This window comes from Thamnophis sirtalis, unplaced genomic scaffold (genome assembly GCF_051295495.1).
Source record: "Thamnophis sirtalis isolate CommonGarterSnake01/CBP01778 unplaced genomic scaffold, rThaSir2_p1.2 scaffold_3, whole genome shotgun sequence".
Taxonomy (NCBI): Eukaryota; Metazoa; Chordata; class Lepidosauria; order Squamata; family Natricidae; genus Thamnophis; species Thamnophis sirtalis.
Genome location: NW_028261383.1, coordinates 78,376,058 through 78,389,388, shown reverse-complemented (window position 1 = coordinate 78,389,388; position 13,331 = coordinate 78,376,058). Strand labels below are relative to the sequence as shown.

Here is a 13,331-nt window from a genome sequence, read left to right as displayed (position 1 = left end):
TATGGAAAGTCAGCCATATCTTAGCATCCTGTAGGAAGCAAGCCATCCTGTTATGTCATAATGTGGTTTATTTGATTGGGCATGTCATGTTATGCAATCAGAGTTATTGTATTTTGCTAACATGTATTTAGGATTTAGTGCATTGTATAATGCCAGTGGTCTTACTGTGAATAAAGCAAAGAAGGAATATGGTCCATTTAGTGGAGTACAAATATCAACAATAGATCGGTAGCTTGAAACAGGACCTTTACAATCGTCCCCAGTGGGACTAAATCTAGGACTTTTTGCCTATGATACAAGGGGTGTTCTACCATTGAGTTACAACTTTTATTCTACATCAAGGAAACAGACCTAGAAACAAAATCCCAGCAAGGAGGAGATTAGAGTGAAGGCAGCTGGGCATGGGGCCAGCAAGACAACAAGAGTTGTCCCAAGTCATATTATTCCTGCTTAAAACTCAAATGAGTTGCCATGGCACCACTCCAAAACACAACAGAAAGGACATGTGGTGCAGGAACATCTCTTTCTGCTCCTGCTTTTGCTCGATTCATTGGCAGAGCAGAAAAGTCAGAGCAGCCATGAGGCACTCCCCTTCCACAGGTTTCATTCCAGCTAGGAATCCAACTAATCCTGCTGGAGAGACCGCTCTTCTGCTCCACTGAGCCCAGCAGATAGCAAGAGGGAGGGGAGCAGGTGACCAGAAAAAATGATCCTGCTATTGATGGAAGAGGGGTGCCTCTTTCTTTGCTGGAATCCCACCTCCTACCCCCAATAGCTCTCCATAGTTAATCTGTTTGGTCATCCTGCAAAAGGAGAAGGGGTTATTTGTCGTCTTGGGCTACTCAAAAGTGATGACAGGATGTGACAACCTCAGACCTGTTTACTTAAAATCTTCACAGTAGGTTGTGGGGACAAGTGGTTGAGAATCCATCTGTGTGTTTGTGTATAAGAAAGAGACAGAGCGAGAGAAAGAGAAAAAGGTTGAGAGATTCTTAGCATGTCTCCTGTTGTAATTAATTAGTACATTTAGGTTTTGACAGCCGTGCCATTTTAGACAAAGCAATCACTTCCCTGCTGTGTCCTTTTCATAGGAACATGCTTCCTAATCAATGATGGTTCTGTATCAGAACATCACACATATAAAGGGGAAGATCCTACCGAGTGGGTTTTCTTCCAATTAAAAACAGTAGCCCAGTTCATCTCTGTTCTGTCATGAGAATGGAAGTAACTCACAAAGCCATTCTGTTTTGTTGTGGGGTGATTCAGAAGCAGTAGTTGTAGTTTGTAGTTTATTAACATTTATAGGCCGCCCTTTTCCCTGAGGGGACTCAGGGCGGCTTACATAAAATCAGGAGGGGAATACAGACAGTAACGTAGACACACATAGAGTAAAAATAATGAGCAACATTCATTCATCATTCGGGAGGGGCGATTATCTTTGTCCCCAGGCCTGACGGGCTAGCCAGGTCTTAAGGGCTATGCGGAAGGCCTGGACAGTGGTGAGAGTACGAATCTCCACGGGGAGCTCGTTCCAAAGGGTCGGAGCTACTACTGAAAAGGCTCTCCTCCTTGTAGTTGCCAGCCGGCACTGGCTGGCAGATGGGATTCGGAGGAGGCCCAATCTGTGAGATCTAATTGGTCGCAGGGAGGTAATTGGCAGAAGGCGGTCTCTCAAGAGGACTTTTATCACTCAACGGAGCAAAACTCCCAATCCCCAGTATGATGAACTAAGGAACATGAGCACTGTTCCCTGTGTACAGATTTATTCACAGTTTTGAAATGATCTTGAAAGAGGTGGAGAAAAGATCTGGCCTGTTTAAAGCTTAGCTTTCTTTATGATTGAAGTTTGCTTGAATTCGGTGCTAACGTCACAGACTAGATGAAGTATTACCAAGGTATTAGCTATAAGGTCTGACTATGGCTCTCAGTATGAACATCAATATCAAGTAAAAGAGGAAATTAATTGTATTGAAACAACTAGATTCAAGGTCCAGAAGCATTCAAGGAGACTAAAAGAAGAAGTGTTAAGGTGAGAAGTACCAGTCCTGACATACTGAGATGTATTTTGCAGTGGAAGGGATAATGTGATCCAGAACAGCCATGCTCTTGCTCTTGATTAAATCATTCTTATGGCTGCTGGTTAGTTAACGCTATGTGGTTTTTCTGTGGGAGTTGGTACACCCAATTATGGTCAGCGTCTGTCAGAACATTGGTCCAATTTACTCAACAAATGGCTAAGACCAACTCTTAAGAGAGCTGCACCTGGCTGTTTACATGCAGGGCATGCAGACTGATCCACAACCCGGATTTAACTTGCAAACTGACCCAAATCATTTTGCATCGCATAAAGGAAATATACTTCCCAGCCCTGCTCTACCTGCTGTTTGCCTTGAGGGCCATTTGCCACATTGTCATATGAGTGATGTATTAGTAGTGTAATATGGCCAGGAGAAAAATTCCTCAGAAATTCACTGGCGCATGTCCAGGCTTTGAGAGAGCTGATGAGACAGCAAGACCGGAACATCTGGCCCGTGCCTAATGCAATGATCTGTCACCATGGCATCTGACTCATTTCCCTCTCCTATTACCAGCAGCTAGGCATGGGAGGGCAACCGTTTTCTGTCCATTGAGCATAGTCATTGTTCTTGGATGTTGGTTTCCCTTGGCTGCTGGCTCACAAGTGTCAGTGACTTTAACCTCAGACAGAAGGTTCAGAAAGAAGATCCAGGATTTTTCCAGAAGGAGACATCTTGCCTGCTGAAAAACATAAATACAAAATGGCCCAAAGGGACTTTGGATTGAGATTACAATTATGGGTTATTAGGGTTCTACAGAAGGGAAGAAGATGGCATGAGGAACTGAGTGGTCCCAATTCATCCACAATCTTGATCTTGAAGCTTTTAGGTCCTATAATTCATCATGCAGCTGCAGTCAAATCATTTCATGAAAAATGACAATGCTTTCACAAGAAACATTATTTTCCCTTTTCTAGAGGTTACACCTTCTCCTTCTCTTTCTTCTTGTCCTTTTTTTAAAAATTGTGGAACTGTAGATGTAGATACAAAGCAGTTTGGTATAGTGGTTAAGGAACCAGGCTAGAAACCAAGAATCCATGAGTTCTAGGTCTGCTTTAGGCATCAACTAGCGTGTCCTTGGGCCAGTCATTCTCTCCCAGCCCTAGAAAACAAGCCATGATAAACCACTTCCAAAAATATTGCCAAAATACCACAGGAAGTTGTCCAGGCAAGAGGCAATGCTGATTCAAACACACACACACATGGACACATGCACACAGACACACACACAGACACAGACACACACACACACACGGAGGGGAGGGAGGGAGGGAGAGATTAGATACAGATACAGACAGAGGTGGGTTCCTACCGGTTCAGACCGGTTCAGCCGAGTAGGTAGTAACTCGGCTGGACATGCACCCAAACCAGTTCTATCCTCGGCGGCACCATCTTGATTTTCTGTTCTGCACACTTGTAGAACAATCTTCATTGAAAAAATGTAATCCCCCCCTTTTTTTTAATGTTGTGTGCATGCACAGACCTTTTTAGGTGCAAATGGGCATGCACACGGACCACATGTCTGGTATGCGCGTAAGCAAAGGGAGCATGCGTGCACAAAATTTTTCGGGCACTGAACCCATAGTCATCCCTGGATACAGATACAGATATGTTAGTTCCCCCAGTTCCAATTAGTTTCTCCACTTCTAACAATGATCATTGCAATGCTCCTGGATCTTTTTGTTGTGAGACTTCCTTTCTATAACTCAGTGCAGGTGCCTTTTACTAGGGATGCCTTGCTAATAGTTTCAGAGTATTCCTTTTATGACAGGTATTCCTTACAATGTTGTAAAGCAGACATGGGGGTGGGGGTTGTTGAATACTAGCGCGGGAACTACAAGCGCGGGAATAAAGGACTCCCTTCTGATTGGTTCCCGGGCGGAGCCGGTTCAATCCTCGCCCTGATTGGTCGAGCTACTCGACGCCCCATTGGCTCCTCGTTCAAACCCGGAGGTATAAATGTTTGGCGCGAACCACGCCACGTTGAATCGTAGTCACTCTGTTCTCAATAAAGGTTGCTGTTGCATACCCGCTTGTCGCGTCCTTTCCCTCCGCTCCAAGATGCAAAACTGGCGACGAAGGTGGGATTCCGATTCCCGCGACCACGGAGAAGAACAAGCCAGCTGCCACCGCGTCTGAACCAGCACGAACGCTATCCTCAGACTGAGAACTCCGGCAGCGAACGCAAAATTTTCTCCGCCCTCTTCCTCCCCCTCTCTGGCTCCACACCACGATGGCATCAGCGCTTCCTCCTTTCGCGCCATTCAGATCCGCCGGAGAATCATGGGACGGCTTCATGGAGCGTTTCGAGTGCTACTTAATCGCATCGAAGAACCAGGCACAGACCGACGAGGAGAAATGCAGCTTCTTCTTGTCCTGCTGTGAGCCTTCCATGTTCGCCTCTGCGAGAGCCCTGGCCGCCCCGAGGCCAGCCTACAAACTTGGGTGGGACGAGCTGATGTCCAGGCTGAGGAACCACTACGCTCCCTCACCCTCTCTGATCGCACGCCGCTTCACCTTCCGCCGCCGAGTGCAGAAGCCCAACGAATCCATCAGCCAGTTTCTAGAGGTTTTGCGCGCAGTGGCCGCCCAGTGCGATTTTGCAGACCTGGAGGAGAACCTCGTGGAGCAGTTTGTATGCGGGGTCCGCGACGTGCATTTGCGCAGCCGCATGCTCCGGAACCACAAAATCACCTTGGTGCAAGCCGTGGAGACCGCGCGAGCAGCGGAGCTCTCCGAACAATCCACGGCCGACATCGAACGCCTCCAGCTGAAAACCCCCGCGCAAACCGCCGCGGGGCCTTCCACCCAGACGAACCTCGTCGACGACCTCTCTCCTGCTGAAGACGAGGAGGAGGAAACCGTCGGACAAATGAGGACGCAGCCGAAGCGGAGGCCACACCAGCAACCACCGACGCCCGCTCAGCCGGTCTCAAACGCACCTTGCCGCGGATGCGGCGGCCGCCACAGCCGCGCATCCTGCCCGTTCCGTTCCGCCGTCTGCCGCCGCTGCCGAGGAGAAGGACACCTCGCCAGGGTCTGCCGGGCTCTCGTGCCAGCCCCTTCGTTCATGCAGCCCAGCGACCAGCGCCAGGCACCGCAACGCCGCCAACAGCCACGTCCTGCGAGGCGAGCTGAGGACTGCCACTCAACCTACCAGCCCTCCAGCGCCGACTGCGTGGTCTACCAGGCTTCCCACGTTCCCGCTGGCGATCGCAAAATCAGCACCGCCGTCCGACTCGAAGGTCAGCTTTGTCGAATGGAGGTGGACTCCGGGTCTTCCCGTTCTCTCCTATCTTGGGCCCTGTTTTCCCGCCTTTGTCCCGGGGTTCCCCAGAGCCATTTGCGCCCCGTCGGGGTCTCCCTCCTAGACTACCAGGGAAATGGGATTCCCACGGCAGGAATATTCCACATCCAGGTAGAATACGGAGACTTTAAGGGGAAACTCCCAGTTCTAATCGTCAGGAACGATCTGCCCGCTCTCCTTGGGTTGGATTGGTTTCCCGCCTTGGGCCTCACCATAGAGGGGGTGCACAGGGTAGTCCCCCTCACCGTAGATAGCGTTCTAGATGAGTTCGCAGATGTGTTCGATGGGAAATTGGGCTGTTATAAAGGCACCCCCATTTCCCTCTGCCTCGATCCCCAGGTCACTCCCATTAGGCTGAAGGCACGCAGGGTCCCCTTCGCATTGAGAGCAAAGGTAGACGCCGAACTTGATAAGCTTATAGAGCAGGGGGTAATCGAGCCCGTAGATCACGCCCGTTGGGAAACCCCCATAGTCCTCCCGGTCAAACCCGACGGATCGGTGAGAATATGTGCCGACTATAAGTCGACCATCAATTTGGCCCTGCAGGCAAATCCATATCCGGTTCCCGTAGTGCAACACCTACTCCACTCCTTAGGGCAAGGCCGCATTTTCGCCAAGCTAGATATGGCACAGGCCTACCAGCAGCTTCCCGTAGACGACGATGCGGCTACAGCCCAGACCATCGTCACCCACCGTGGGGCCTTCCGTTGCCGCCGCCTCCAATTTGGCGTTTCGGTTGCCCCAGGGATTTTTCAGAGCCTCATGGAGCGGTTGCTCCACGGGCTCCCAGGCGTCGTCCCCTACTTCGACGACGTCCTGGTCGCAGCCCCCAGCCACTCGGAACTCCTGAAAATACTGCGGGAGGTTTTCACACGTTTTAGGGAGGCAGGACTGAAACTAAAGTGCAGCAAATGCGAAATTGCTGTTCCCAAAGTAGAATTCTTGGGGTTCCTCATCGATGCCCAAGGCATCCACCCCACTCCTTCCAAAGTTGCCGCCATCAAAAACGCACCTGCACCCACCTCTAGGGCGGAATTGCAGGCGTTCCTGGGGCTTTTAAACTTCTACGCCCCTTTTATTCCCCACAAGGCGTCGCTAGCTGAGCCGCTACACCGACTGCTTGACCGGTCAGCGGCCTGGCAATGGGGTAGCCGTGAAGCGCACGCGTTCGCGGCTATAAAAGACATTTTGACCTCGTCGGCAGTCCTAATTCAATATAGCGATAGGATGCCCCTAGTCCTGACTTGCGACGCCTCTCCCTATGGCATAGGGGCGGTCCTGAGCCATGCCCTCCCGAACGGCTCAGAGGCCCCCATAGCTTTCTATTCCCGGACACTCTCCTCCACGGAGCGGAACTACAGCCAAATCGATAAAGAAGCCCTGGCTGCAGTGTCCGGCATTAAGCGATTCCATGACTACCTCTATGGTAGGAATTTCACCCTTGTCACGGATCACAAGCCGCTCCTGGGGCTACTGGCAGGCGACAAGCCAACCCCCCCCCCCCCATTCTGTCTCCCCGCATGACACGCTGGACGGAGTTCCTAACGGCGTATTCGTATACGCTGTTATACCGTCCGGGTAAGCAGCTAGGGCACGCAGACGCCCTGAGCCGTTGCCCTTTGCCAGAGACGGACACAGCCCACGTGCCCGCTCTCTCTATTTTGTCCATCGCCGAATCCGACCTCCCCGTCTCTGCCGCGGACGTCGCAGCTTGCACAAAGGCTGACCCCGTCCTATCCCAAGTAGCTTCATGGGTTTTGAGGGGTTGGCCCGCGGAAAAGGTAGCGGAAGGATTCCGACCATTTAAGGCACGACAAGCCGAACTCGCCCTTCACGGGGGTTGTCTTGTCTGGGGGGATAGGGTAGTGATCCCCACAGCCCTGCGGGCACGAATCCTGCCCGCACTCCACAAAAACCACCCAGGCATAGCGCGAATGAAAGCCTTAGCCCGTAGCTATGTGTGGTGGCCCTTGCTAGATTCGGAAATTGCAGACTACGTAGGCCGATGCAGGATCTGCCAAAACTCTAGGCCGAATCCCCCCACAGCCGCCCCTCGTGAGTGGGAAATCCCTAGAGGCCCATGGTCCCGTTTACACATTGACTTTGCCGGCCCCTTCCACGGCCGAAACTTCATGATAGTAGTCGATGCTTACTCCAAGTGGGTGGAGCTGGTAATCATGACCTCCACCACAGCAGAGAGTACAGTGAGGGCCCTTCGTAAGATGTTCGCCACCCATGGGTTACCGGACGTGATAGTCTCAGATAATGGGCCCCAGTTTACCTCCACCACGTTCCAAGAATTCCTGGCCGAACAAGGAATCAGACACGCAGCCACAGCCCCTTATCACCCAGCTAGTAACGGCCGGGCGGAGCGCGCAGTTCGCTCAGCCAAAGAAGCTTTGGGCCGCATGGACCAGGGCGACTGGCAAGAAAGAGTGGCGGCTTACCTCTTGAGCCAGCACTCCATACCCTGCCCAACGACTAATAAAAGCCCCGCGGAGCTCTTGATGGGTAGGAGATTGCGAACCCCCCTAGACAGGCTCCATCCACTTTACGCAGGGGATCTGCCGAGCAACCTGGGGGCCCTCCCTTCCCACGCGTTTAAGTTAGGGGATCCTGTATGGGCCCGCTCCTTTTCTGGGGATCCACGGTGGGTTCCCGCAACCATCACAGCTCTGATGGGCCCCTGTTCCTTCAGGGTCGGCCTGGCCGACGGAACACAATGGAGGCGCCACGTGGACCAGTTAAGGCGACGCCTCCCCGCGGAAACAGACGGCCCGAGCCTCTCAGACACCCGCTCTCAGCATGAGCCACCCTCGATGACCTTCCTCCCAACGGACCGCCTCCACCCGGGGAACGGGGGACAAGCCGATGCGAACCTTTCGGACAAACGCGCCTCACCCGGCTACTCCCTTCCTCGAAGCCCTTATCGAGACTCTGAGCCTACACCCCAACCAGACTGCACGGGGCCACTGTTGGACACTCCTGTTGCCACGGAGACGCCACCCCGGACAAATGGACATCGGGCACGGGGCCCGGGGCCAGCGCCATCTCACGGGGCCGCGTCGCAGATTCACCGCCCCGCCACGGACACACCTCCGCCGGCGGTTCCCCCCCCGACGACAACCGCCGGGGAGCCACGAAGGTCGGGACGAGAACGTCACCGTCCCACCTACTTACAAGACTATGTTTGCCCTTCCTAAGGGAACTCTTTGACTAGGGGGGGAGGGGTGTTGAATACTAGCGCGGGAAATACAAGCGCGGGAATAAAGGACTCCCTTCTGATTGGTTCCCGGGCGGAGCCGGTTCAATCCTCGCCCTGATTGGTCGAGCTACTCAACGCCCCATTGGCTCCTCGTTCAAACCCGGAGGTATAAATGTTTGGCGCGAACCACGCCACGTTGAATCGTAGTCACTCTGTTCTCAATAAAGGTTGCTGTTGCATACCCGCTTGTCGCGTCCTTTCCCTCCGCTCCAAGATGCAAAAGGGGTGAAGGGACATTTTTTTTATTCAGATTATTGATGGGTTTCGGGAGGCGATTACGTGGGAATGAAATTAGAAGGGAAACACAAGAAGCCAAAGAAAATGAAACACAGTCATAAAAATCTCCTGTTTGTATGCCGTCTCTTGATACATTTTTTCTGGTTTTAAGGTTTGTCTGTTTCAAAAGATGAACTACTGAGCCAGTGGTAGGGCTTTAGCATGAACTCTGCCCTCCCCCCGTGCTTTGATCCCCTCCCCCCCCCCCGAGTCTTGTGTTGACATTATGGGGACTCTTCTTTCCTCCTCCCACCCCCCTCGCCCCCCCTCTTCCCTTCATCTCTGCTTTGCAAGTCCTTGCCAGTGCACTTGTTTGCTTTGCAACCGACTAATGGCTGCATGTGAAGTGGCTCCTTTTGGCCTGTTCCATTCAGCTCCCTTCAGCCTTTGTGGCTTGTTCTCTGTTACCTCTCAAGAACTACTGGGAGACGATTCTGTAAGACAGCCTTTCTCAACCTTGGCAACTTTAAGATGTGTGGACTGCAACTCCCAGAATTCTCCAGCCAGTAGGCCAGCTGGGGAATCCTGGGAATTGAAGTCCACACATCTTAAAAGTTCTCAAGGTTGTGAAACATTGCTGGAAGACAGGTTCTTGAGTGCCTGGTGGTGCTGAATGAGGCCCTGGTTATCTTCTTCTTTCCCCCACAGTACGCTTATCATCCCCCGCCCCCTCTATTTATGGCCCATTTCTTGGGAAGGAAAGGTTGCCCTTCTGCCTGAGTTATTCCAGACATTTAAATAATCTGACAGTTTTTAATGAGTAAATCCTATTTAACACTAAGTCAGACAGATGTTTACCTCCTGACAGAGCCTGGGGAGTGGGGGGGAAGTAGACCTTGTGGCAGTTGAGCAGGGTTCTCTGTGTCTGGTGGTGACAGGCACGGAATCTCCTCCTGTCAATCTCCAAATCTCTTTGATTTTCTGAGCGTTGCATGAAGTTTATGCTGCAGAACTGCCGCTGCTCTCTCTACAGTGCCCCCTGTTGGGCAAAACAGGCAGCAAGATATGCTGTCACCCCAATGAGCCGTGGGCTTCACAGCACCACTATTCCATCACATTTGATGTAAAGGAAAGTGAAGGAAGGCTCCCACACGTGCTGGCATTCCAGCAATGTCAGGGGAGGGTATCCATAAGTAAAGAATGCACCGAGACAGCAAATGCCAGCAAAATGTGTTTCACGTCTTCCTCTGGCCTCTTTTTTTTTCTCCGTTCCCAGTTTTGTCAGCTCTGCAAGCTGCTCTTTTTGGCATCCGAAAGAAGTATTTGATTGGAAAAGCGCTCTCTGCTTTTTGCAAGTTTTCCTGTTACTTGATCACTGCCTTCCAGCTGTTCTCCTTCCTTCTCTTTCAGCAGTTTTTCCCCCCCTCTAGTTGGAATCATTTATTAGGCTTGCTCAGTTACGGGCTCTACTCTTGCTTTTCAGGCTGAGTGTATGAATTTTGTTAAGATCCTGCATCTCTACAACCGCACGCACCTGTATGCCTGTGGCACTGGGGCTTTTCATCCCATCTGTGGCTTTGTAGAAGTTGGGCAACGTGTAGAGGTGAGTGATACACCAAGGTTCATAAAGTGTACTTGCGTCTGGGGGTTAAAACAGCAAGAGCAATAGCTGAGCTTTGATTATCCACAGAGCCAGGAAACAAACTATTAATATTTGCCAGTGAGCAGTTATTTTTGTCATTCTCACACTTTTTGCCATGCTATCATAGTAACTTCAATAGCACTTAGACTTATATACTGCTTCACAGTGCTTTACAGCCCTCTCTAAGCAGTTTACAGAGTCAGCATATTTTCTCCAGGAATCTGGGTCCTCATTTTATCCATCTCAGAAGGATGGATGGTTGAGTCAACCTTGAGCCTGGTGAGATTCGATCTGCCAAACTTCTGGCAGCCGGGGATCAGCAGAAGTAGCCTGCAGTACTGCACTTTAACCACTGCGCCAAAGTTACAGAGACTAAAGCCTAAGCAAGAGAATCACTGGAACACCAAGCTTCTCTTGATGAACATGTTGGCTCCTTTCTCTAGGACTCTGCCTTTAAGCTGGACTTCAAGAGCCTGGAGGATGGCAAAGGAAAAAGTCCCTATGACCCAAATCACACCGCAGCCTCAGTTTTTGCAGGTAAAGGGAAAGGCCCCCAAACAATGACCTACCACCCAAATACAGGTGAGACAAGATAACAAGACCAATATAAGATCTCACATGGAATCCTTTGACACCCTCATCTTTCCTCCCTCCATCTGCCCTGGGAACAGATGAGATCAGCTGACGCTCTACGCCAAAGACGCAGCTGCTGGGGTGGTAGTTCATTCACCTTAAAGCAGTGCCCTCTCCCCAGCTGATGTCTTGAGATCTTTCTCAGGGGCCACACAATGAAGATTTGGAACACTCTCTCAGGTGTCAATGGAGATTAGGAAGCCAGAAAGCTTTTGAAACGTCTCTCCTTCTGTGCTGTGCAGGCGAAGAGCTTTACTCTGGTGTGGCTACTGATCTGATGGGCCGAGACTTCACCATCTTCCGCAGCCTGGGATCGAGGCCTTCTGTCCGCACCGAGCAGCATGATTCCCGATGGCTCAACGGTCAGTGGAGGGTTTGTGAGAAGGGGACCTATAGTGTGGGAAGTGAGTCAGTACTGGAAATGGAACAATATGGGGGCGGGGGCGGGGGAAGAGAGTGAAAGAAATAATGCTCTTTAAAGTATCAGGGAATCCAGAATTCATTATTGCAACTCTTGTCTGTCCTGTGGCAAGTCAAGTTGCTCACTTGTTGTTTAGTAACTTATGAGTGGAAGCTGCCACCTAGTGATCACTATTACAGCCTGAGATTTCAGAAGGGTAAATGCAAAGAGCAAGTTAGAATGCTCTGCAGGATGTGTGTTTTCTGTTTTGTTTATTTTAATTCATTAATCAGCAGTTCTACATTGCTGTTTTCAAGTTTAGGGAAGTAGCGATCTGGATGATTATGCTGGCTAGGAAACTTGGATTATAAATCACTACATATCAAACGAGAATTATTGGGGAAGGCAAACCTGTTACTTTCCTCTCTTCTAAATGTCCTGGACCAACTAGTTGGCTTTCTTCTCATTTTTTTTCAAGAACAGAGAACAACTTAATTTAATGATGAAAACAAGCAGGGAATGTCCTTAGGGTCTGGTCAAAAAAGTCAAGAAGTTGGCTGTGACAGCGTAATCATAATGCAGCCTGCTTTTTTTTTAATGTGCAGCACATAATAAACAGGTGGAACTTCAGCTACACTGCCATAGCCTCAATATTGACTCTATTTTTTTTAACCTCACCTGTGAACAGCCCCAGAATTACAGTCCCATGAAATTCTCTTACCTGTTTCAGGAAGGCCTTACAATGGAGTTTGTGTACAAATGCCTTCAGATTTAGTTCCCCATGTCTCAGGATCTAGTTTACTTTGGTTGACCTTGAAAGTGAAGGAGAATCAGATCTGATTCACACATGGATGGTGACTGCTACGGAATCCCCAGGCTCTAAAAAAAAAACCACTGGTAGTGATAAGCCATTTATCATATTCCTGCAATAAAAACCACATAGACATATCCATAACGTTAGCAGAAGTTGAGCTTAACCTGAAGGAGACATCATGTCTTCTGATCTTTGGGAAAGGTGATCTTCCCATGTCATGCTTAATTAAAGGATCTGTCATAGATGTTACAGGAAAATATCTCATTGCTAAGATTTCGTCTTAAGGAGAAGGAAGACCAGAATCTCCTGCAAAATTGCAACATTGCCTGTTTCTTATTTTGCTTTACTACCCCCTCTCTAAGGCAGCCCTTTGCAAGTCCAAAAAGAATGGCCTGTGTTGCGTTGTCCTGAATTAACAATCTCTTCTATTTCTTTGACTCAAGAACCCAAGTTCATTGACGTCTTCTGGATCCCAGAGAGTGAGAACCCTGATGATGATAAGATCTTCTTTTTCTTCCGGGAAACAGCAGTGGAAGGATCCCAAGACCTGGGCAAACAGAGTTTTGCACGCATTGGGCAAATTTGCCGGGTAAGACTGTTGTATGGGCTCCAGTTCCAAGATGAGGGTGGTCAGGAGGCCTAGGAGTTAGACAAAGTCTGGTGAAGATCGATGGCTAGGAGTTGGCCCTGGCTTTATTGAAAGGGTGAGGATGCCTGCCCTAGAGTAAAGAATTTCCAAGGAATTCTATAGCAACAAGGAATTCTACAACAACAACTGGCTGTTGAAGTATCCAAAAAGGATTCCAGCACAGCAATGCTTTGAAAACAGTAAGAACCAACCTCTCACCCGGGTTCATGGAAATTCTCAATCATCCAGGCAGAGTTGGTATTCAGCAGGTTCTGACCAGTTCTGGAGAACCAGTAGCGGAAATTTTGAGTAGTTCGGAGAACCGGTAAATACCACCTCTGACTACCACCA

General features: G+C 50.1%; 1 protein-coding gene across 2 annotated transcripts in view; it reads left to right on the top strand.

The window, feature by feature from the left end:
* The window catches only part of SEMA3B (semaphorin 3B), a 62,995-nt gene that overhangs the window by 25,601 nt on the left and 24,063 nt on the right, over nt 1–13,331 (top strand). Inside the window, exons 2-6 of one of the 2 annotated variants that reach the window (XM_087709261.1) lie at nt 9,036–9,072; nt 10,347–10,466; nt 10,949–11,042; nt 11,381–11,500; nt 12,796–12,941. In XM_087709261.1, coding sequence (XP_087565387.1) covers nt 10,356–10,466; nt 10,949–11,042; nt 11,381–11,500; nt 12,796–12,941 — 471 coding nt within the window. In that variant the 5' untranslated portion in view covers nt 9,036–9,072; nt 10,347–10,355. The remainder of the gene's footprint in view (nt 1–9,035; nt 9,073–10,346; nt 10,467–10,948; nt 11,043–11,380; nt 11,501–12,795; nt 12,942–13,331) is intronic. The other variant, XM_087709260.1, reaches the window with a different exon arrangement.